The 25,206-nt window shown below is 50.2% G+C and overlaps 1 protein-coding gene across 1 annotated transcript in view; it reads left to right on the forward strand.

Moving 5' to 3' along the window:
- The first annotated feature begins 1,225 nt into the window (after positions 1–1,225).
- The window catches only part of Carmil1 (capping protein regulator and myosin 1 linker 1), a 251,990-nt gene continuing 228,009 nt past the window's right edge, over positions 1,226–25,206 (forward strand). The window contains exons 1-2 of the mRNA XM_047558066.1: positions 1,226–1,796; positions 5,199–5,296. Coding sequence (XP_047414022.1) covers positions 1,757–1,796; positions 5,199–5,296 — 138 coding nt within the window. The 5' untranslated portion in view covers positions 1,226–1,756. The remainder of the gene's footprint in view (positions 1,797–5,198; positions 5,297–25,206) is intronic.

Raw genomic sequence — 25,206 nt, forward strand, 5'->3', positions numbered from 1 at the left:
AACAAGGTCTCATGTGTTTGGGTTTAGGAGAGTATTCTACTGATTTAGGGAACACAGCGATCTGAAAACCCCTGGGAAATTTTCACAGAGAAGGTACACAGGTACGAATCCGATACCCTTAAGAGAAAGAAAGGGAGCAAAGAGCCTGCAAGTCTGGGAGAGCGACTAGTCTGGCTGAAGCAGAGCGGGCGGTGGGCAGTCAGAAGGGTCGGAGGGGGCCAATCGGTCAGTGGGCTGGAGGCCGGGGCGAGGTGACGGCAGCGCATAGAACTAGGCTACCGCGCGTGGGATTCCCTTTTCTTTCCTCCCTCCCCTTCTGTCTGTCCTTCAAAAACGAAACCTGATTGGAGATTCAGGGACATCCCACTTGCTGGGCGATTAAACAAGTATTCTGGGCTCTGGGGGTGGAGCTCAGAGAAGTCGGAGGGGGTTGGGCCAGGTAGTATCAAATTTAGCAGCGGGTTTTTGCAGGCTTTTGTGAATGACGTCCTGCCTGCCGGATGCGCGCTGGGGGTGACCGAGGCCCCACCACGAGTGAAAGGCCTTTTCCTAGGCGCCCTCGCAATTCCAGAGTCTGAGTTTGCAAACGGCGGCAGCCGAGAACCCGCTGCGCACACACAAGTGTCTTCTTGCCATATGCCTAGTGTTTACCGGTTTCGTCTAGCTCTTGCTCACCAGAAATTGAAAATTAATAACGCGGATGAAATGAAAATGTGTCTCAGGGAGAGCTGAGAAACAAAATGCATGAAAGGGCCCCAGAAAGAACCGGCTTCCGTACAGACAAGTCTGCAGAACCTGCGTCCTCCAGGGCCCTCCGCCGACCCCGAGCTGGGGACCGCGAACCTGGAAGCCCCGGCCACAGGCTCTCCTCTCCGGCAGCCAGCAGATGGCTCCCGGGCTCGCTCGCACTCCCTCTTCCCTCCGCAGCGCAGGGCTTTGCGGCTCCGAGCCGACCGTGCAGGGGTGCGTGCCGGCCGCGGCAGCCCGGCGCAGGCCTCCCGGGTGCGTCCCGAGTGGGGACCAATGCGCAGCCCCGGGGTGGCCGGGACTGCTGCGGAGGCCGGCTCTCGCGAGGTGAGGAGTGAGCGCAGCACCAGGAGGAGGGACCGCAGGAGCAGGAGGAGGAGGAATCGCAGGAGGAGGAGGAGGTAGAAGGACCGCAGGAGCAGGAGGAGGAGGGACCGCAGAAGCAGAAGGAGGGACCGCAGGAGCAGGAGGAGGAGGGATCGCAGGAGCAGGAGGAGGGACCGCTGGAGCCGGAGGAGGAGGAGAGGCGGGCCCGCGCGGCGCCCGCCCCGCGGAGCCTCGGGAGGGCTAGGAAAGCCACCTCCCCGCGCCGCTGTCCCCGCCCTCTCCCACGCCTTCCGCCTGCACCTAGGGCCGTAGGTGCGGCGCCCGGGCTGCGCTGGAGCTGGCGCCAGCTGGGGCCGCGCGGAGGAGTCAGCCCGCCGGGAGGAGCAGCCGCCGGCGCCCGCGCCTGGAGTCCGGTCCGCTCGGCGTTCCGCAGCCCGGAGCTGCGAGGCAGCGTCATGTAGCAGCGACCGCCGCAGCCCACCTCGTCTTTGCAACTGTTTTTTTTTTTTTTTTTTTTTTGGTGGGGTGGGGGGTGCGGCAAAATAGTCTTCCCGCCCCCCCTTTCTTACCCACTCTCATTTGCAAGCTGCCTCTGCCTCTCGGAAACATTCCGGGGCTCGGGGAAGGAGGGGGCCGTAAATCAGAGTGGGACCTGTGATCCCCCAGCACCTCGAGGGTAACCATGGCCGAGGAGAGCTCCGACGTTCCCCGGGAGTTGATAGGTAAGGTCGCGCGGTTGCTGTTTTCCATCTTCTCTGGCGCCCTCCTCACCGCCCCTTCCCGCCTCTGCCTCCTGCAGGTCCCCAAGTCCCTGTGCTCCTTAGGTCGGAGCGGTGGTGGGCAGGGTCGCTGGGGGGCGCCGGGAAGTTTGCTCCCATCTGATGGCTCGCAGAGCTGAGACCGGAGAGGGAAGGCGCGGGGAGGAGTCGGGAGCAGGAGGGGGCCAGCCGGTGGGCTGGGAGCTCCGGGCACCTCGCCCTGCGCGACCAGGGGTGCAGCATTGCCAGGGAAGGCGGCGGGCTGCCCAGGCTTGGGAGCTCTGAAGCGAGGGGGACCCTTGGCGCTGCCCAAACTCTGGAAAGTCCGTGGAAGCCTAGCAGAAGGACAGCGGGCGTAAGCACAGTAGGTCGTCCTGGGCCCATGTCAGGCACCTTCCAGAAAATGCCCCGCAGATGTGCCCCCTAACCGACAACCCGGGGAGGAGGCGCGGCTCGGGGGTAAGGACTGGGCCCGGCAAGGCGTGGCTTGGCGGAACGAGCTGGGAGCGAAAGGGTTACAGGGCTGACGCAAACTCGGGCCAGGAAACTGAGGGTTAATAATAAAAACCGTATTTTAATGATTAACTTACCGATCCCCCCATCTCTTAGGGAACCAGCGTGTGGTACCTGGTGCAAGGTGACCCATTGTTTGAGGCCCGGGGGGTTTTCCTCCTTTTTGCGGAGTGGGTCCAGGATTTTCTGTCTTGGGGTTTAACTTAATTATCCGGAGGGTTAAAACGGCAGACCTAGAACAGACTGGGGATGTCGGGAGACCCCAGCGCTGAAGCGTGCGCTCAGCATGCTGTGTTGTAGCGAGGTGATCGCGCCAGGGCGGGCGGGTGTTTTGAGCTCCAGTGACCTATATTCCCAACTGCACTGTCCTCGGCACCCTGCACACCTGCAGATCGGAAGGATGACGTTCAGCCAGGCCGACGACAAGCGGAAGTTACAAGCGCCCGCTCATCTCCAGGTGGAATCTGTCCCTGGGTTGCTCCTCCTAGCCCTCCTCCTTCAGGGGACTTGCCTGCGCCCTCCCACAGTAACCGCCAGCTCGGCAGGTGAAACTTGACATGAAGAAGCTGTTGCTAGTTTTGTATGGAACTTCCTGCTTTTGCTGAATGAAGAAGAAAAAGAACCCAAACCAACCGGACCCTCTACCCGAATTCAGAGTGTGAAGACTGTCCTGGGCACACCCACCCCATTCCTGGCCCTCTTCTCTCTCCTCAGTTAGTTGGGTCTGTTGCTGAGATACAGCCTCAGTCCTGTTGGAGTGAGTGACCCATCCAGCTCGGAGAGGCTCAGGCCTTTCCAACACTCCTGTGAAGAGGAAACTAATGCCTGGGGCTCTGAAGGTGCCTCCCAGAGAGTGGTAGAGTTTCCTGCAGCCTGGGAGGGAGGAGTTTGGTGGTTAGACTAGAGAAAGGGTGAAGGATGGAGTGGAAATAAGGTATCTGGTTTATATTGATGGTTCTCAAATAACTTTGGCATATTGTGAATGCTGAATTTGACCCTTAACTTGAAATGGAACTTCTGTGTTTCAAGTATTGCCTGTCTTATTCATCTCTCAACCAAGCGACTTGCTTGTATAACATGGCCAGTGTGACCTTTCTAGGACTTTAAGTGGTCTGCATGGACTGGGATGGAGAGATTCTGCCCCTTCTTTCCTATTCAGGTCCTCAAAAGAGTTCTGCTCTGGTCAGTTCAAAATGGTGGCCAAGAGAAGGCCTCAGTAGAGTCTCCTAAGCTAATTCCTGAAGGAATCTAAGTAATATGTTTCTTTCTAATTATGAAGTTAATAAGACTTTTTGTAAAGAAAAAAATTAAGTGCAAAGAAGAATAAGTAGAATATATGTGACCCACATCACCACTCCCGAATAGCTAGGTTTAATCTTTTGGCACAGGCCTTCCCAGTTTCTTTCCATACTGTAAAGTCAGTTTCAGATGCCTGTTCCCACAGTTCCTTCTCAGGGGAGGAAGGGATGGCCAGTACTGGTGAGATAGGAACTGCACAGAGAACTCATGGTGCTGGGAGCTCCCCACGTGTCTCCTCCCCTCCACAGGCCATCTTGCTGCCTGCCTCCTATCTCCACGGCCACTGTGGGCTCACAATGCCCTTCTCTCTTCACTCTTCTTAGCTCAGCAGCACTGAACTTTCATGATGATGTATTCCTGACTGCTACATTTTGATCACCCCTTAATAAACTTGTAGTTAATTGTTAAACGACACAGCATACTTTATATGGTATGTATAATCCAAAACGTTAACTGAAACGCACTGTGCAAACAGAAGTAAAAATTCTCCTGTTTGCTTCCTGCATCTCACACCACTTTGGAGACCTGTGGTCTGTTTCCTTCCAGATTCAACTCGGTGATCCCCTCCTTTCTGAGACCTTCACGTGTTCCCTAGTCCTGTGTCCTTCGTGCGTTCATTTAATGGCATCCCCTGTGACCTCCACCAGATTGTAAAGGAGATGCAGGGGCCATGTGTCTGGCACACAAGAGATAACCTAAGGACATGAAGTTTTTGACTATGTGAATTAGTCAAGATGATTGTAATATGGAATACAGAACTATGGGAACCAGAGGAGGAAGGTACCTTCTGAAGGATAATTTTAGAATATAATCATGAGGCAGACAGGACAAGGACCTCTCAGTCCCTGGGGTGTTAAAGTTGGAGGTGTTGGGGACAATGCAGCCTTTAGGTCTCTATGGAGAAGTTCAGTTGAAGCACGTGGAAGACCTTGAGTGGCATGCTGTGTGGTCTGGGTTCATCCAGAAGTGACCTTCAGGATCCAAGGGAAAGGCATTGGAGCCGCGGCAGGAGGTCGTGTTTCGACCTGAGACGTCAGGGGTCAGGGGCGCTGGCAGGCCCGCCACCCCCACGCGCTTATTTCCGCTCCCAGTTGTCCCTTTGCAGTGCCTTTGAGCACCCTTGCGGGGTTGTGCTGAGGATCTTGAAAGGATGGAGGGCGAGGAGGGCCCTTCTCTGCCTGGATCATCTGGGCCGGTCCTTGTTCTTTGCCAGAGTCCGAAGGGACTGACCAACTCCCGGTGTGCTGATGGTCTCCGTACTCCGTCAGAGTGCCAATCAGTTCCCCACAATTCTCTGTCCTCCTTGCACGGGCTGGTATTGTGTCCTGTGTCTTTATATTTGCTGCAGCATCGGTGCACTCAGTACAAGGGACAAAGTAGTAGTTGATTAAATTCTCCATGACTGAAAACTCTCAGGCTTTTTCAAATAAGCCCCCACCCAAAAAAAAGACAACAATGAAAACAATCAGCTGTACTCCTCAGAGTGCCCTCTCCTCCCTAATGCTTTTTCTCTCATTAACGAAAGAGTATAATGAAACTATTCTCCACTTGCAGAAAGCATAAAGGATGTTATTGGCAGAAAGATAAAAATCGCAGTGAAGAAGAAGGTGAAGTTGGAGGTTAAGGGAGACAAAGTTGAGAACAGAGTGCTGGTGAGTGTCATTGTTTGTGTCTGTTAAAATGTTTGAAGTAACAGTTTCTTTATCCATCACTGTTTTCATTGTATAATTTTTCACAAGGCATTAGTTCTAATGTTTCGTATTTTGCTCAAAAGTTCTGGTGACCATTTTCTTTCTTCCCTTCTTCTTTTTTTTTTTTTTTTTTTTTTATTTTTGGTTTATACCAGGGATTGAACCCAGGGACGCTCAACCACTGAGCCACATCCCCATATCTTTTTTTTAATTTTGAGACAGGGTTTCAATAAGTTGCTTTGGGCCTTGCTAAGGCCTTAAACTTGTGATCCTCCTGCCTCAGCCTCCTAAACCACTGGGATTATAGGCATGAGCCATTGCGCCCGGCCTTATGAACATTTTCTGAGATTAAGTGGAATTTTTCTCTTTGAAAGAGTGAAGTCATTTAAATTTTGGAGCTTGAAGTTTTGTAATTGTCTTTCTCAAAGTTGTGACAGGCACCTGTGGTCAGATAAACAGGGGCCTGTTTTTACATTATTTGAAGTCTGATGATAAATGGAGCTGATTAATTGTCTTTTCTGTGGTTGATTATGTGACTTTGTTTACCAAGTCTTCTGGAGGAGTTTCAGAAAATCATCTCACGTCTGTTTGATTGAAATTTCTCCAGTGCTAATCTGAGTGGTCTAGGGGCGAGGACCTGAGGACTGGACCAGGGCATCGCCGTCCTGTCTGGGTTCCGTGCTTCAGAGGAAGGGCCTGCTGGAGGGGGCATCTGTGTGCTCTGCCACCAGCAGGGGGTTGCCTCCAGTTTGTGAGAGGAGTTACTGGGGGGCCGAGGGGCGACCTCAGGACCCAAGTCCTGAGGGGGTCGTCAGTGACAACTTGCGCCTTCAGAGAGATGAAGGGCTTTTGTGATATTTCAGTGGCTTCTGGGTTGCGTTTGTGGCAAACCTAAAGTTACTCTTGAATGGAGAGAACATTCTGATTTTTTTTATCAGAAATTTTCAAACATGCAAAAACAGAGAATGGTATTGTCCTGGACTACCTGTGCTCCACACTTGGCTTGAGCGAGTTTCGAGTTTTGCTGATACCGTTTCGTCTCTCCCCTGTTTCCTGAAGTGCTCTAGAACAAACCCCAAGCATGTGCTATTCAGAACATTAATATTCCATCTCTTCAGTTGGAGTTGCTGCAGAATTCAAAGCGCCTCTGGATGACGTCTGTCTTGAGAATCTTATAAAATCTCTAACTCCAGGATGTGCGAGTCTTGTTTGTTCTGCGGGGCTGGATGGGACCGGGCTGTGTGCGTGCTGGACCTGTGGTCTGCCGCTCAGCTACACCCCACCCGGCCACTGTCATTTTGTAGGTGTGAGCATGGTGTTGATAGATGGCTTCTGTTTCTCTCCCGTCCGTGCCTTCGGGTGAGGACAGCAGAGGCACCAGAGCGGGAGGAGTTGGGGGGCTTTGCCCTGCAACACAACATGCTCACACACATAGTGATTAAGGTTGTCAAAAGCAGAAATGATTGGTGCCATTGCTTTGTTTTATTAAGCTTTAATGAAGAGTAAATTTTCTTAAATTGTTTTTAATTAAGGTTTTTCACTTGTGTTATATTTTGGAGGTGGTAGTAGAGAGAGAGGAAATACTGTTTTTGTCATTTGTTTTATATTGAAAACAAATTTTTAGGGGGTGGGGGCTGCTAGGGATGGAACTTATTGCTTGTGCATGCTAGGCAAGCGCTCTGCCACTGGGCTACACCCTAACCCCAAAGTAAATTTTTATTGAAGTAGTACCTGTACAGGACAGACCCACCTCCACACAGCTCAGATGTCAAATAGTGTTTGCTACAGCATTCTGAAAAATGGTGCTTGAAGCTGGGGATGTGTAACTCAGTGGTAGAGTGCTCACCTAGTGTCTTGGAGGACTTGAGTTTGATCCCTGGCATTACAACAAATAAATAAATTTAAATTAAATGGCATTTGGTATTATTTGGTATGGATGGTGTTCATTATATTAAGAACAAACGATACCAAGATTAAAATTTATAATGATAAAATTTCAAAGACTGATTTGTGTCCAATATAATTAACACCATTTGAAAGTAGTTATGAATTGGGTGTGATGGTACACACCTGTAATCTTAGTGAGTTAGGAGGCTGAGGAAGGAGGATCACAAGTTAAAGACCAGCCCAGGCAACTTAGCAAGGCCCTAAGCAATTTAGAGAAACCCTGTCTCAAAGTAAAAAAAAGGACTGGGGATGAGGGTCAGTGGTTAAGCACCCGTGATCAATCCCCAGTATCAAAAAGATTTTCTTTGGAGTTGATTAAAGTTGTAACCAAATCATAAGTGCATTTGAATTGAAGCATTGATCTCCCCAAGCCTGGAATTTAGGCAGTTTCTGGAAGCTGGGCCTGAACTTGTTAGGCTGTTGTCAGCCTGCGTGGGCAGGGACCATGAACTGAAACCCTCGCCGTCTGGCCCCTGACAGGCCTCAGTCTTGAGAATGGCGCCCTGAGCCACGTGGATCAGAATCACCTTGTGGATTCTGGAGACGTTTAGTCAGTCTGCATGCACTCATGAGTGAGAGGACTGGGTGCTTCCCACACGCTTCACTTCTGATCCTTTCCCCAGGCACCTTGGGCTTCTGTTCTGCTTTCAAAGCTGGGGTGTTGCTGGGTTCCTTTTCACACTCTGAGACCTTTCCCTGTCCCTATTGCATCTTTTGTATTTATCTCCTCCTCGCTTTCCTGATCCCAGTAGCGGGTAGCTGCCCAACTGCCCAACGCTAGGCTGAGCAGGAAGGAGCTTGTTCAACTCACATGCGGCTCCAGGGAAGGCACCTTTCACACCTCCATTTTATGGATGTGGAAATAGGGGTTTGGAGAGACTAAATGAGCAGCTGCGGGTCATCTTGGTGCTTAGTGCTTTTGTTTTTGTGTTTTGGTGCTGGGGATGGAACCCAGGGTGTTTTGCATGCTGGGCAAATGCTCCACCACTGAGCTGCACCCCAGCCCCAGCTGGTTCACCGTGTTGGGACTTGAATACAGGTCTTTGCCAGTGGGTCAAAATTAGCAAGATGACATCCTTTGCCTTGTTCAGTCTCGCCAGCTTCAAACATTGGTAGAGGAGATTTGGATTTTTTGAGGAAGGATTAGAACTCTCTGTCTCTGTTTGATTGGATTGATTTTTGCTTTAGTTTGTTCCACGTTCATTGACCCCTGTGGTGCGCTGGCACCTGGGATAGGCAAGGTGGGCATAGCCCCTGCCTTGGTGGGACTCCTAAGGTGCGGTCTGTCCGGAGGCAGACCTTAGCTGTGCAGCAGTTCGAAGCTGGAAGAGCGCTGTGTGGTGCGTGGCCAGGCAAGGGGCACAGCTGGCAATGGTCGCAGGAGGCCGGGCCCCACCCTGTAGTTACTTCTCAGGTGGAGGTGGGACTGTTCAGACAGGTCTCTTCTTGCCACCTGTTTCTGATGACCTTCATGTGAACTTTACTCTCCTAGGGGTGCAGTGGGGGGTGCTTAATGGCTTGGATTTTGGAGTCATACCTGTTTGTCATTGCCACTCAGTGACTTTAAAATGTTGTAATCCATTCTTTCTCTAATGAAACAGGCATGTAACAGTGTCTCTGTGTATCGTGCCTTGAAGGTTAAGGGGGATGTATTTAAATACTGGTTAACACAAGACCTGGTACGTGCAAACACCTCACAGGTGATGTTGCATAAGGAGCCCCTGTGTCCTGTTTTCTCAGTGGACAGAAAACGTCAGTCCTTTTGAAGCACAGGTATCTGCTGCTTCTGTTGAGGGGCTGAGTTCAGCTCACCATGAGACCAAGGGGCTCATGCATAGTTTGAGACCCCTCACTAGCAGGACAGAGGGCCACAGACTGTCCTGAATTCTTAGGTGTGCTCTGGTCAACTGAATCAGAAGTGCCGGAGAGTCTTGGGAGAAGAGAGTTCCACACTCAGATAAACTTGTCCATCCGGGTGTTCACGATGGATCAGTTTCTTTACTGCTTGGCTTTTCAGAGACACTAATATGCCCCTGTGCATGGTAATTTTTTTAAAATCAAGGAGGCTGTCTTTTCGTACTTACTTGGCAAAGAACCTAATGACAAAGAACGCGAAACAGGTGGAACAGGCTGGAGCTGGTGCCTCGAGAGATGGTCTAAAGGACAGACGGGAGAGGCTGGACCAGCCTCCAACTTCCAGGGTTCTCCCGGGGAGCCAGTCCACTGTGGCCACTCTGTATGACATGCCATCTGTTGCTGTGACTCCTTTCTCTGTTGTCTTTTACTTTTTTAATTTTTGGTTTTACTGAGAATTCAACCCGAGGGCACTCCACCCCTTAGTTACATCCCCAGCTCTTTCTATTTTAATTAAATTAATTAATTAAATTTCTTTGTGGTGCTGGGGATTGAACCCAGGGCCTTGTGTGTGCGAGGCAAGCATTCTGCCAGCTGAGCTACATCCCCAGCCCTTCTGTTTTCAGTTTCAGATGTGGTCTTGCTGAATTGCCCACGCTGGCCTGGGGCTTGTGATCCTCCTGCCTCAGCCTCCCCAGTGGTTAGGATGACGGTGTGCGCCACTGCGCCCGGCTCTCCATTGTCTTTAGGAGATGTTTGTAGGGAACGATCCTGTGTTTCTGGGTCTCTTATTCTTTTCTTTCAGTTGCTAATTGAATCTTTTCCAATTTTTGCTGCACTTTGATCTTTAAACATTTTTTTTTTGTTTTATTTATATTTTTTGAGTCCGGGTATCATTATGTTGTCTGGCCTTCATCTCCTGGGCTCCAGTGATCCTCCTGCCTCAGCCTCCGGAGTAGCTGGAATGGCAAGTACGTGCCATGATACTCAACTAGCACTTGGACTTTTTAAATATGTGTTTTAATTTACTTATATTTCAAACAACAGTTTTAGATAATTGTAGATTTATCTGCAGTTGTAACAATACAGAGAGGTTCCCATATCCTGCAAAATCATGGCACAATGCTACCGTCAGGATACTGACTTTGAGTGATCCTGTGGAATGTGGGAGTCTTCCTTGCCTCAAGGTTTCCCTCTGCTGCCCTTCCGTATCACCCTCTCCCACCGCCCAGACTCTAGGTAGCCGCTGGGCTCTCCTCTATTTCTATAATCTTGTCGTTTGGAGAATGTCCCATAGGTAACCATGCAGTGCACGCCTTCTGGGGTCTGGCGTTTCTCTCTTGGCAGGATTCCGAGCTGTGGCATGGGTCTCTTCCCCTTCTCCTGAGGACCGTCCCCTGGTCTGGATGTCCCACTCTGTTGATTCACACACCACGGATGGACATCTGGGTTGTTCCAGCTCTGGCTATTAGGAATAGAGCTGGTGTAAACATTTGTGTACAGATTGTGTGTGAACATACGTCTGCTTCTCCGGACTGAATGCCCAGGCTCACGATTGCCGGTCTGCACCGGAATTACGTGCCTCATCAGAGGCTGGCAGACTGTCCAGGAGCGGCTGTGTGCCGGCCGGGCAGTCCCACCAGCCATGGCTGAGCAGTTGCTTTCTCCACAGCCTTGGCAGCAGGGGCTGTTCCGCGGACTTTTTAGGACCAGTGGTTGAGGAAAGCCCTGAATGCTGCTGAGAGGAGCGGCCTCCTGGCGGGCAGGGCCGCAGGGGGAATGTGATGCTGCCCGCTGTCCACAGCGGCAGCCCTGAAGCCTGTGGCAGGTCCCTCCTGCTCCCAGCTTGGTGTTTTTTCTGTTTGGTCTTGGAATTTGGGTTACAGCATCGGTGCCAAGCCCTCCTTCTTCCACACCCTCATAAAATGGGTCAGAGGCAGGACCTCTGTGCACCAAAGCTGGGGAATGGCGGGCAGTGCCTAGCCTCCTCTCTGAGCTGTCCTCTGCTGCCCACTTGTTTTGGAAGGGCAGCCTGGCGTCTCGTTAACATACTTGGTTTTGTGTGACTATTTACTTATACCTTTTGAGTATTTAGATTTGATTGGAGTAAGTGTAAGCTATTTTTTAAAATGTTGAAATCTTTCATAAAATGTTGGCATCTTTCATTGAAAGTTCTTTTGTGATGCTGGGGGCAAACCCAGGCCCTCAAGCCTGCCAGGCAGCCCCAGACCCCTGAGCTGGGGGCAAACCCAGGCCCCCAAGCCTGCCAGGCAGTCCCGGACCCCTGAGCGCCGCCCCCAGCCCCAGGGCGCACTTTCCTGTGACTTGTAGCCTTAAAGGATCTTGTTCGGGAAGCTGTCTTTCCTTAATTGAAAATGTACGCTTTGCTCCACTGTCTATGTTCACGCAGGTTTTACAGTGGGATGTCCCCCAGAGGCTTGGTCAACATGGGGCCACAGAACAAGCCACTCTGGCTCTGAGCCTCAGGAGCTCTCCAGGATGGAGACGCGTTCTCCCCGGGCTGGCACGCTCCTGTTGCTGGGCTGGTGAGGGCAGTGCTGTCCATTCCCTGCCTCTAACCTGCCTCGATGCAGCAGCAGGACGCGAGCTCTGCACTCCAGACAAGTGCCCACTCTGGAGCTGGAGGCTTGCAGCGACGTCAGCCCTGGCCAGTGGTTTCCAGACCTCTTCTTTTTCTTTTTAAATCCAGTAAAATATGTGTCTATACGTTTATATATGTAAATACAAATACAAATATTTCCATGGGACCCTTATAAAATAATGATATTTTAGAAGCATAAGTGTGTTTTGCAAGTTTATATTATATCCCAAATAGTGTAAATTCAGGCAGTGATTTCAATGAGGCTGTTTTGGTAGAAACATGTAGGAAGGGGGCTGGGTTGTGTGTCGCTTGGTGGCAGGCACTTAGCATGTGCGATGCTCCAGCAGTGAGAAAAGGATAGGGGGAGGGGAGGTGGGAGATTCCGGGCTCATCCATTAAGCAGTGCAGATCTCCCTGGTTTTGAAATAGCTAGTCTTGTACCCTCAGGATGTTTTCCAAGTAAGTAGTGAAGGCAGGAGAGATCTTACTCCAAGCTCTGCTTGAAGGTGGGCTGTCCCAGTAGTTGAACATACCTCATTGTGGATTTCCGATATGTTAAATTTAGCTTCATGCTTTTGAGTGTGTTGGTGTTTCACTTCAGTAGTAGGAGCCGATGGAAGAACGAAATTCGCCTGCTTTGTGTGCAGACTGCCGTGACTTCTGATGAGCGAGCACTGCTGGGAGATCGTTGTTCCAGGCCTGGGTGTCCAACCCTCTGCCCGGTCTCTAGCAGTGCATAGGTGATTTTCAGAGCACCTGGGTGCAGTTACATGGCTGTAGAAACTGAGCTTTAGAAAGCAGCAGTGACCTTGACATGATCTTCAGGAGCAGGTGTCGGAGAACTCCAGTTGTTGCCAAGAATCCCAGCAAACGTTCTGGGAAACTCAAAATCAGAGGGTCTGTATTGGAGTGCTTCAGAACTTGCTGGAACTCAGAGAAGCCAGCCCTGCCTGGGTCCCTAACCTCCAGGTGGGGGATCTGGCGGACTCCTTGTCACCGGAGCTGTTCCACACTCTGCTCCTGGTCAGCAACTGCCCCAGTTTCTTCCGTGGTCAGGTGACCCTGGGTGAGGAAGCCTTGACTTGGTGTAACTTTTCATTGTTCTTAAAAGATACTGTTTTCCAGCCTCTGGGACTCGGCCACCCTGGGAGCAGTGCATTTAGGTGCCACCTGGGGAGGGGGAGAGTGAGGAGCGGGAGTGGCATGAAAGGGGCATTGTGCACACCGGGAGCCAGGAAAGCTCACCAAAATTTGGGATGAATAGGGAGAACTCTTTTTTCATGATTATACAATAGCCACAGAGAAACAAAACAGAAAGACCTTTGTAAAAGATTATTGTAACACTTTTCGGTTTCATTTCATTGGAAATACTGGTACTGTCTATTGTTAAAGTAAATAGAAAATTGCAACTTTCTTTTCTTTCTTTCCTTCCTTTTTTTTTCTTTTCCGGGTCCTGCCTTTCTTTCCCAGGGTGGACTTGAACTCCTGGGCTCAAGCCATCTTTCTGTCTCAGCTTCCCAAGTAGCTGGGATTGTAGGCCAGGGCTATTATGCTGGCTTGCAATTAAAATTTGATGAAGGATAAAACTGTGTAATAATTATAATAGTAATTATTATTATAATTAATATGATAATAATAATTATTTCCACCTAATCATCCTTCTTTTTCTAAAATGCTTGGTGTCTGTTAGCAGAATGCATAAATTTGGGTTGGTACATATGGGGCACATTGTCTAAATATGTTATTGTGTCCTGTGTTTTTCTCCCTGTCTCTCTAAATCACTTTCCCCAACTCTTTGAGAAAAGAGGGAGAAAGGGCAGAAAGAAGAATCACTGGAGTGTGTGTGGGGTGAGGATCAGCAGTAAGGAAAACTGTTCAGTCTGACCTGTGGAGTGCTTTTCCTTAGCCGTTTCTTGGGAGAAGGCTTCTCCTTTTTGAACATCCTCTTTCTTGTGTGTGTGCTGCTGGGGATGAATGGAGGCCTCTGCCACATTGTCTCTTGGTGAACCTTGGCCAGCAGGTATCTTGGTTTCTTCAGAGAGTGGCAGGTGCACAGGAAGCCCTCTTAGAAGTAGGAAGCTGGTGTGCACAGGCTGTGCTCAGGATCTGCCTGTGGCCAGAGTTGACAGGAATGTGTGTAGACCCTGCTCAGGAAGCAGATGCCTGGGCCCTGGGGTCTCAGGAGACACTCAGGGATTAGGTAGCAGACCTTGCAGGTGGGATCTGGTGTGGACCCTTGGACTTAGCAAACTGGGGCAGTTTATTCAGACCTTGCCCTGTGGATGGTGCCCAGATGACTCCTGTGGCTCTAGAACCACACACATGATCTAGGAGAGGCTGCTTCTGTTGCACCCCTGAGATCTGGGCACCCACTTTCTGCTTCAGTATTTGCAGTGATGGGAAAAGCAAGGGTCTCAGAAACGCTTTCTTAGTTTGGGCAGAACCCTTTCTGAATAGCAATTTCTCCCTATTTTTTTCAAGTATCATCTTTGAGAACATCACAGTAATTTTTTCCCCTCCTCTCCACGAGTGCAGTTCGAGTATTGAAGACTGGTTGAGTTCGTCCTTGGTCTTACAGTCTGCAGGCTGGGTGGCCTCACGTCCTGAAGTCTCTTTGCTCAGAGCACCTTGTTCTCAGGATTGTCATGTTCTGACCTCCTTGCTGAGGAGCCACCTTACTTTGTCAGTGAGACTTTTCCCTGGGTGTTCAGGGACCGAGCATTAGGCAGACGGCCCTGCACTGAACTGAAGAGACTCTCAGAGCGTGATGGCCCTGCAGACAGTTCCTTCCGAGGAGGAGCCGGGCGCAACTTCCTGTGCTCCTCCAGATGTCAAAGCCTGGTCCAGTGACTCTGCCTGCGGACCAGCACTGCCCACGAAGGACTTGGACCCCAAAATGTTTCATTGTTGGTTTTCCAATCTTGAAAGTATCCATGAATTTGTGTTATTAAAACAATTTATGGAATCTTGAAAGCAAAAATGAAACATCACCTAATCTTACCAAGTCAGAGAAAACCATTGGAAAAAAGTATTTCCCACACTTTTCTATGCTAGCGAGCATATGAACTATATTTTTTTGTTTTTAAGAAAATCTTAGTACACTACATTTGTACATAATGGGTTTATTTTGACACATTCATAAATGCTTTTAGCATTGTTTTCATGTAAGCCATGTTTAACAAATGGAATCGTGAGTTTTGTGATCTACTTTAGAGTTTCATTTTTGGGCTCAGCTTTACGACAGCTGTTTGCATCGGCCTGGACCTGAAAGCCTGCCCAGCACCACGTGCCCTGCCCAGGTGTGTTGGGATACCATTGACCGCGGTCCTGGTTCCTGGATGTGTTGGTTTCCAGTGTTTGGCCTCGTAAGTGTGCACATGGCAGTGTTTGTCTCTCTTGGGTAAATTCCTGGACGGGTGGGGACGGGCTCTGTCGCTCCCAGCCTTCCCCAGGACAGAGGCCTCAGTGGCGCACCCTCTGCCCCGCCGGGTGCCCAGCAGAAGGCTCTCTCTGTGCCAGTCCTCGCATTGCTCAGCCAGTGCCCCTTGGACCCCAGCTCCGGAGGCAAATATCTTCTGTGCGATTTCTGTCCTCTGAGATCTGCCTGCGTGGAGAATGTTGTCTATGACGTGCTGGCGGGTCGGGGACTCCCGTGGCCCCACCTTCACTGGTGATGGCCAGCGTGGTTCCAGAGCCAGCCAGCCTTGAGTGTCCTGTTCCGTAGAACCAGCTGTTTCCCGGCTGAATCGAGGCGAGGTGCGAGTGTGTGTTAGGTGATGTGGACCTTTGCTCTCGGGTGGGACCTTTGAATGCTCTGACAGATGGCGCGAGTGGATTTGCAAGCGATAAGGCACAGGGCACTGTCATTAGAGGAAGCTTGCTTCATGCGACCATGAGCTAATGTGCATGTGCAGCCAGCCCGGCGTCTTAGAAGAAGATCAGCACCAAGATGAAAGGAGCCATGGCCGCGCTGCCCAGACAGTTCCCCAGGCAGCTGGCTTCACCCGCGTGACCCTGGGGTCCGTCCCCTGCCCCGGAAGCTGCAGAGCCACCTTCCTTGCTTCTGGTCTCACCTGCCTTCCCCACTTCCTGACTTTTCCTACCTCCTAGTCTGGTGCGGGGTGTCCAGGCGACAGGGGCCTGTGGCCTCTTCTCCACCTGCTCCTCCTGAGCCCTTCCTTCCTGCCTGGACCCTAGGGGTCCAGCCTGCCCTTTTTACCCTCCCAAAGTGCACTGTGTGGCAGGGCCTGGGGCTTTTTCCTCCCAAGATGGGCAGCTATGACGGTGTTCCTCAGGGAATGCCTGTTTACTGCCTCAGAAAACACAGGGCTCTTTCCATTTTCAGGAAGACACCCTTAGTCACCCAAGAACAGACAAGGAGAAGCAGGAGAGGCAGATTTGGGGAAGGGAATGAAGTTTCAGAATCTTGTAAGGTTCTTTTAAGATGGTCTGTCAGCTCGTTGGCTCTGGTTGAATCTATACTAAAGAATGGCTAAAAGAAGTTGACTGGTTGTGCAAGACGTGATCAGTGGACATTTTTTGTTTTCCTGAATCCATTGTTGTCCTAAATCAGTTGTCACTAGCCTTAAAAAGAAATAAATAAGAAAATCATGTCATACACCGTAGGCGTGACCTTGAGAGAGGCAGCGTGCAAAGTCTTGGTTCGGTTCGGCACTTGGCGCTGGCAGCTCCTTCCCTGTCAGGTCCCTGTGCAGTTTCTTCCCTTTGCAGTTTGGGAAGCACTGCGTACGGCTTTGTTCTTGGGGCTGCAGGCACGACTTGTTCTGATGACCCTCAGAACTCACTTGAGAGAGCGACCGTGTCCACACTTGGCCCGTGTGTCCCTGGGTTTCCTTTTGTCCTAGGTGCCCTGCTCCCCATGGGAACTTCCATTTCCCCCAGAGTCATTGTGAATGAATGCTGAGCTTCTTGGGGCTGTTTCCTTTGCAATAGTTTGCCCCTCTCAAAAAATACCTTTGGAGTTTAAGTAGCACTTAACCCTCCGGGCAGTGGTCTCTGGTGGGACCTGTTGGGTCTCCTTGGTTCAGCACTTCTCTCTGTCGTGCTGGGCACAGCCAGTTGATGCGCCACCACTGAGCCTCTGAGTACGCTCCCGGCCTCTTGCTGGACAAGCCCTGGATGTGGGAAGCCAGGGTAGTCTCTCCCGCCCACTTGGCTTGTTAGCAGAGTGTCTGCAGCAAAGGCTATGCTGTTGGCAACTTGTCATCTAGGGCTTCTTAAGCACTGTCCCTCTCTGTGTTCTTGCTGCAGAGGCTTAGTGACAGTGGCATCATCTTTACATCTGACGTGTGCAGGCTGTCTATGGGGCCGAACGGCAACCTTGTGTGTGAGTGCCTGACACCCAGATCCTCTGCCTGGTGTGTCTGGGAACAGCAGCCAGTTTCCTGCCTGTGGAGTGGCCTCTACAGCCATGTATCCTAGGGAGGAATGCAGGGGGTGCCTTGTAGCCTCAGGTTCAGGAACAGTGGCTTCTTTCGTCAGTGTCTTTGTGGACTTGGCTTTAGTGGCTTTCTCTATGTTCCTAGATCAGTCTGCCTGAATTTGAGTGCTGCCATTTAACCTTGGACGGATTATTTAGCCTCTCTGTGCCTTTCTTTCCTCATTTGTAAAATGGCTGTAATAACAATGTAATTAATAGATTTATTTTGAAAATTAAATGACATATTGGATATAAAAAACAGTGCCTGCTCTGTAGTAGGTTGTCAGTAAATCTTGACTATGATTGTTGCAGATCTTAGCTGCTACTCCAGACATCTGGTTAGCTGCCTTGATAAAAATCTGTGTCATCACAGGTTACTTGGGTGTATTTTATGTTAATAAGTATGCTAAAAGAAATTCCTCCTCTTAGCATCTCTTCCTGACCTTGCACGAGGCATTTGCTGTGATATGTCCTCCGCACAGAACTATTTTAAGCCAGTATAAGCTGTCTTCTAAAATGGGTCAGAATGTTTTGATTTTACTCTGCTGCTCTTAAAGAGGTACATTGTTTTCAGGAAACCCTTCTTTAAGAGGAGTTCAAGTATATTGCAGAGAAATATCTCAATTGCTGTGCTCTCCTTTTCATGCATCACAATGTAATCAGAAATGTACTCAAGCCTCTATTTCACTCTCGAGTTGCTCAGTAAGATTAACCGCCCTAAACTAATCAGATTGAGCGTCAGTAGCTGGTGTCCATCCATCCACTTGGGGCTGTGGCCCTGCTGGGGCCCTGCTGCCTCTTCCTTGCCTTACCCCAGGCATCCTCTTGGACTTCAGCTGTGGGCGCTCTTGCTCTGTGGAGCAGGGGCGTCATCTGAGTCCACTGTCTCCTGGAGCTCTGGTTTCACATCAGTAGGGTCCGGGCACACGGAGTCTTTAATCTCCAGGCTGTCCTGGACGCTCGCCTGCCAACACGCGTGGAGTGTCTCAGCCTCAGCATGTTGACAGTGTGGACCCAACACCTCTTTGCTGTGGAGGCTGCATTGTGCATTGTGGGATATTCAGTGGCATCCCTGGCCGCTCTGCACTGGACGCCAGCACCATCTTCCAGCCCTTCTGCGGTTGGGACATCTTAAAAACATCTCCGTGTCCTCTGTGTGGCAGACTGACCCTGATGGAGAATTTCTGATTTAGACTTGTGGGTCCTAAAATGTCAGAGCACAGATTTGCATCTCGTTATATCTACCTTCTCAAGTTATGCCTGTCCGAAAGTTTATAGTCATACAATACAGCTGTGTTTGGTTTATCTAAATATCTACATGTATTTAAAAGACTTATTTTTGAAGTATTTAGCTACTTCTATCTCTGTATTACAAAAGTAATGACTCACGAAAAGGAGGTTTTTCTTGTTTTAAGGTGATGAGTTCAGACCAGTGTCTCTCAAAATGTCTTGAGAAGGGTAGTGTTAGCGTCACCTGGGAACTTATTAAAAATGCTGCTTTCTGGAGCCCTGTCTAGACCCACTGCATCAGAATCTCTGGGGCTGGGCCCAGCCGTCTGTTTCAGTAAGTGGGATGCTCACTGGAGTTGGAGAAACATTGAGTTGGTTGCTTGGGTAAGCTCTACTTGGAAACCCAGAGAATAAGTGGAGAACTACTCATAAACTACCATGTGGAGAGCTTTGGGGTCTGCCCAGGACAATGGCCTACACTAGCGGGGTTGTGCTGGGCCTGCTGGTCTCTTCAACTCCTTCTGAGAGCTGCCACACCGCAGCTTCCCACCTGGGTCCTTTTGCCACAGCCTTGAACCTGACACAAATCTCTCTGGCGGTGGCTGGTTGGGTTGATGGTGGCGCCTGACCCTGGGTAAGCATGGTGGGGCAGTGCAGGTCTGAGGCCCCGGAGCCCGCCCCCAGCACCGCAGAAGCGCCTTTCCCCCTGTGGCTGCCATTCCTGAGTCCTGCAGGAGTGGGTGGGGTGGGAGCCAAAGACCTTCTTCCTTCACTTATGAACATGTGGATTTTCCCAAAAGAAACCTGCCTGGGGCCTGGGTCTGAAAACCTCCGACTGCTTTACTTGGAGCAGAGAGGCGGCTCCCCATGGTCCTTCCAGAGGCCTGTCGCTTGGACGTCCATTGCTTTCCCTGTGATGCAGGGGTGAACCGGGTCTCCTGTGGCAGGCACTCCCCATAGAGCGGGCCCAGCCCCTCCAGACACGATTCTCTTCACACATCCTGTTAATGCCTCTCGGCAGCATCTTTTTTGAGGGAAGTGCTAAAAGTCAAAGCCTCTCCCTCCTCCAAAAAAAAAAAAAAAAATGGTCTGCTGGAAGTCCAGGGAGTATTGAGTTGAGAGCAGCTTCACGAATCATTTTCCAAAAACTCAGGAAGCCTGAAGCAGTTCACGTCGGGCTTGAAACTTTGGGGCCTTCCGTATGCTCCCCGTTTCCCTCCCTCCCTGTCTCTCCTTCAGCTGGGGAGATAGGCAAGCCGAGGTACCTTGGTGTGGCACAGGCTTTTGGTTCCTTTGGTGTGAACCGACTGATGCAGCTGCCGGGATGGCTGGTGAGTCCCCTCAGGTAATACGTGGCTTCCCGGACCTCGGCCCAGGCTTATTTTTAAGGTCATCTTACTAGATTCTGGGTTCTCCAAGAGCCACCAGGATCCTCTTATTCTCAAACCAGGGTCCATCTACTTGGAGCCGAGGATGGGCAGTTCTGTATCAGGTGCTGGCTCCGGGAGTGGTCTTTTCGTGGGAAACACAAACTGTGTGCCTTGCACATGACCCGGTTCTGGAATACGAAGTTCAAGTCTATTTTCTGGGGTCTTGGGACGGCTCTTTACTCAGCTGCCACACCTGGCATCGCCCATCTTTAATTTAGCTTTGTTGGAGATGCTGTGATCCATGGCAGCCATGGGGCAGGCAGGAGGGTGGCCAGCTGCAGCCAGCGGCGCAGGACTCTGCTTTGGTCAGAATGGTGGCTCAGTTGGCGGCCAGCAGGTTGGAGCTCAGCTGTCCGGTGCCCTGTCTCCTAGGTCCTAGGATGCCTGAGAAAGGCCGCCAGGTCTCCCGTGTGGGGCTGCAGGGTGTTGGTGGCGCCCTCTGGGGAGTGTGCGTTCTCCGCCGCGAGCCGCTCTCTTGGTTCTGGTTCTGCGTGTCACTCCACACAGCACCGCCTCTCCAGGTTGTCAATCCTTGATCTCATCCCTTCCTGGGGGAGAAATCACATGTAGTTTCACCTTGGCTGGTGACAGGCTTCTCTTTGGCTTGGAAGGAAGGTGTTTCCCCATTGTAAGTTATTTATGCCCGTTGAATGCTAAGATTCTTTTTCTTAGGTTCTCAGAGATGACACTTTATTTCTTTTGTGTGAACAAATTGTAATGTGTGGTTTTATTCTCTCATATTCTTATTTTGACCTAAAATTTCATCTTGTTGGAAAGACCAAGAAAGCATCTCATTTCCAGTTGGTGCCACCAGTGTATAAACCAGAAGCCTTTTGTAGCCCCAGGCTGGTGTGTCCCAAATTGGGAAGTAACAGACCCTGTTCCCAAGATTTGGACAGATATCCATGCTCAAGGACTTGGCCTCTGTGTCTCTGAAACAGACAGGTTTCTCCACTTCTGTGTTCTCAGAACCTTTGCCCTATATAATTTGCACGTAAGTTGTACCTGTGAGGGACTCATGGACATCTCACAGGACGCTAGTGTTCTAAGACCTCTGAGAAAAGCCGACAAGTTTTTTCAGTGTATCTTTAACACAAGTGAAATGTATGTAAATTAGCATTTGCATATTCCTTTGGACCATTGCCAAACCTTTACCCAAGAGCCAGTGGGGGGAAATATGTCAGAGAGACACATCCATCCATCCTGTTTTGGGGAAGGCTGTTGCAGCGTTTTATTGAACAGACGCTAATGGGGCAACACTGTGTGTAGGGTGTACGTTTTCAGGGAAGGAGGTGGTGATGTGGGAATGGACTGGTGAGGTCAAGGACGGAGTAAGACGCCTTCCCAGGGACCCTTCTTCACTGGGTTTGGCCCGAGAACAAGTCAGATAAGATGTTAGTCTGCATGTTATTACTGTTAAAGGTAATTTCAGACTTCTCTGCTTTAAAGTATTGGGAAATCGGGTTGGGAAAGGTTCCTTAGAGACATTTAATCTTTGGATCGTGTGCAGCTCATGGGTTGCCTCCTCCGTAGATGATATCGGGTGGGAGGGGCTGCTGTGGAGGAGGAGGTGTGTTTGTTGTCTGTGGTCTGGACCTGGGGAGGGGGTGCGGGCTGGCTTGAAACGCAGGAGAGTCTCCGCAGTCAGAGCCGCCAGTGAGGGAAGGGAGGGGAGGGGCCAGGGATCCGGCTCCCAGGGGTGGGCAAGCTCAAGAGCGGGTGGGCAAGCTCAAGAGCGTTGCTTGGCCTCCTCACTGCCTGTCCTGCGGGCCACTGAGGTAGGAAGACATTCCATCACTCAAAGGTTCTCCGATTCCTGATTTTCACTTCATGTAGTGCATGCCGAATGTCACTGTGTTACTGTTAGAAACTTTAAATTTGTATTAGTCGACTCTTGACAAAGCAGTTGCTGAGGCCAGTCACGTCTCACACGGACGCTGGGTTGGCTGCGAGCTTTGGGATTGAGTGCATCTGATGATGACTTGCTCAGGGTGGACGTCCAGCTTGGAAGTCTGGTCCTGTAACTCACGGCGGCGTCCGCCGCTCTTCCTGGAGTGGAGATGGGAGGACCTTTTGAACATGCTCTGCAGGTTGGATCCTGGCACCTCAGGAGTCCTCTCCCTGCTGTCCTGGTGGCAGACAGAAGACACTGGACATGACCGTCAGTCTCCCTGAGGACAGATACGCAGGTTTTAAAGGAGCCCTTTGTAGGTCTGGGCTCCTGGGGGTCCGCAGACCGAGGTCTGATGGCGTCTCAGGTCTGCGGTTTTAGTCACTGGCGTGGGGATGGGAGTGACCCCTTCCAGGAGCATGTGGGAGCCACGGAAGCAGAGCTTTGAGTGTTCTAGAAGGAAAGGACCCAGCTAGTTCCTGCAGTAACACCTGGGGGGTTTTCTCTTTTCTTAGCTTTTCAAGAGATACACGACCACTCACTCATTTTTCAGGCAAATTGGGGAATTTTCCTCTAACTTTTATTTATTAACTGACATTAATTTTGCTGAGCAGATGAAACAAATGGCAAGTTGAGGAGGTGGTTGAGGCGCACTCTTGCGCTCTAACGTGGTCTTCCACTTTAGCAGTTCTTGTTTTTATGGCGCATGGCTGTAAACCCCAGTGACTTGGGAGGCTGAGGCAGGAGGATCACAAATTTGAGGCCAGCTTCAGCAACTTGGAGAGGTCCTACGCAACTAAGCCAGACCCTGTCTCAAAATAAAAAGTCAGGAGGACTGGGGATGTGGCTCAGTGGTTAAGTACCCCTGGGTTAAATCCCCAGTATTTAAAAAAAAAAAAAAAAAAATTATTCCCATTCTCAACTTTGGACCTTTGCATTTTGCTTAGTGAGTTGCCTTTCATGAAGGTTGTTGATAATTTCTTATTTTGAAGTTTTTTTTTTTGTAGCTGGTCCGTCTTAGCTGATAGTGTACCAAGTAAAGCCAATACAATGTTTCCTGGGACTGAGGAGGGAACAGACCTCCTTCGTGTGTGTGCAGTTGATGTGCAGGTTCCGGGGTGGCTGGGTGGGCTCTGCTACTGCAGGCCTGTGTTCACTGGCCCCCATATGCCTCGAGCATTAAACACATTTTTTAAATTAAAAATTGTCCTTCATGTAAATACCACTAGCCATCTTACACTTTACGTCAAGTGTACAGTTCAGTGTGTGGCGCTAAGCGCTGGGCAACCACCAGCTCTATCTGTTTCCAGAACGTTTCCATCATTCCACACGGAAATTCTGCACAAGAAACACTGACCCTCTCCTGGTCCCTGGCCTCTGCCTGCTGCTTTCTGTCCCTCCTGGCTCTTTCACGTCAGTGGGGCTGTGTTGGAGGTGCCTTTGCACCTGGGCTCCTTCAGCTATGGTAATCTTTCCAAGGCTTCAGCAGCTCTTCCTTTGTGAAGGTTGTTTTTCTTACTCATTCCTGGGTGAGCCCTTGGGTCGTCTCGCCTTTTGGTGGCTGTGGATCATGCTGTGAACTTCAGTGCACTAGAATCCCAGTCGCTGCTTTCTCTTTTTTTGGCCTCAGACCCTGTGGAGCTGCTGATCATGGCATAATTCTAGGGTTAACTGCTGAGAAGCTCCACGCTGTTTGTACAGTGTCCTGGTTATTTTATTTTATCTTTTTGGTACTAGGGATGGAACCCAGGCGCTCTTTTCCACTGAGCTATGTCTCTATCACTCTTTACTTTGATTTTGAGACAGGGCCTTGCTAAGTTGCTGAGAAACTTAACAATCCTGGAACTTGTGATCCTCTGGCCTCAGCCTCCCAAGCAGCTGGGATTACAGGTGTGCACCACAATGCCCTGGTCATTTTAAAATGGGGCAATAATAACTGTGCCTATAAGAAATGTTCACAAGTACTTATCAACCGCTTGCGACTTTTCAGTTAGAAAAGTGAACAGGGTGTACTCGCCTGCACTTTGACTGTGTTCTTACATCATGTCCTGGACTTTATTATTCCTCGTCCTTGAACGTCGGTTGCTTGGGTATCTGTGTGTTTCCCCTTTATCAGAAGTTCCCTGACTTTGACTGTGTTTTTTCACTTTTCTTTGTTCACCTTTCGTATCTTAAATAGCAATAACTGTTTGTGGATGTTGATTAGATATGCCACATATTCTTTTTTCTTCCTTTTTGATTATTTATTCTCTTATTCCCTTTTTACTTTTTGGTATGGGGGATTGAACCCAGGAGTGCTTAACTCTGAGCATCCCCACCCTTTTTATTTTTTATTTTGAGACAGGGTCTCGCTGACTTGTTGAGGCTGGTCTGAAACTTACACTCCTCCTGCCTCAGCCTCCTGAGTCGCTGCGATTATGGGTGTGCGCCACCACGTCCATCAAACATGCAACAAATTCTCACGTACTATTAGAAAAAAGGAATCAGTTTAAAAGGGACAGATTGGAATCATTCCCAGGTTTTGTTTTGTTCCACAGAAGATCTGGTACCATTTGTTAATTTCTCTTGGTTGAAGAATGGCAAGTATTCCTGCTATTAACAGTAAATGTCACAAAAGAAGACAGTCAACAGAGAAGTACTGAGACAGTGGGGAACAGCCTTCACTGGGAGCTGGAATAGCACAGGAAGGGAACCTGCATTGGTGGACTACTTCTGTGTCCTTGGTCCTTATTTTGTTACTTCCCCTTGGCCCCTGCCTGCACCTGAATCTGAGATTTAAAGCCTCCATCTGCCCTTACCCGTTTTTTCCCACTACTGGGGATTAGCCAGGGACACTCTACCACTGAACCACATCCCCCACCCTTTTTGAATTTTATTTTGAGACCAGGTCTCACTAAGTTGTCCAGGCTGGCTTTGAACGTGGATCCTCCTGCCTCAGCCTCCTGAGTTGCTGGGATCCTGCTGTCCACTTACAGCCTTTCTGTAGAAGGTAGAGAGTGGATGAAAGATGGATCGTGGTGGCTGTGGATTTTGCTTTCGGTGGACACGCAGGCTTGTCATCTGTTGGGTCAGCATGTCATCTGCTTCTTTATAGCCAGCATGCCGTCATGGCAGGTGGCGGTGGATATCAGGGGCGGCCACACATGGTGGTAAGGCATTCAGCAAGGTCCCGTCCAGCGTGCCAGCTGAAACAGCGTGTGCGGGGTAAGCTGCCATCTCACTGGTGTGGAAGGCATCCTTCTATTTGCGAGGGCCACGGTGCGTTCCTTTTCTGTCCCTAGGTTCCTGCCTGAGCCTCTCTTCTCTTCTCCTGTTTGACCGTTGTCCGCAGCTGAGCTGAAACCGTATTTGAAGAAGTTAAGCTCTGGAGCTGTGGAGCGCGGTGGGGCTGGGGCTGCGTGGTTTCCTGCAGCACTTCATTCCCGCTGTGGCGGGGAACCTTTTATTAGCAGAATCTCATAAGTGGTTCCGTGGGAC

Source organism: Sciurus carolinensis, chromosome 7 (genome assembly GCF_902686445.1).
Source record: "Sciurus carolinensis chromosome 7, mSciCar1.2, whole genome shotgun sequence".
NCBI lineage: Eukaryota > Metazoa > Chordata > Mammalia > Rodentia > Sciuridae > Sciurus > Sciurus carolinensis.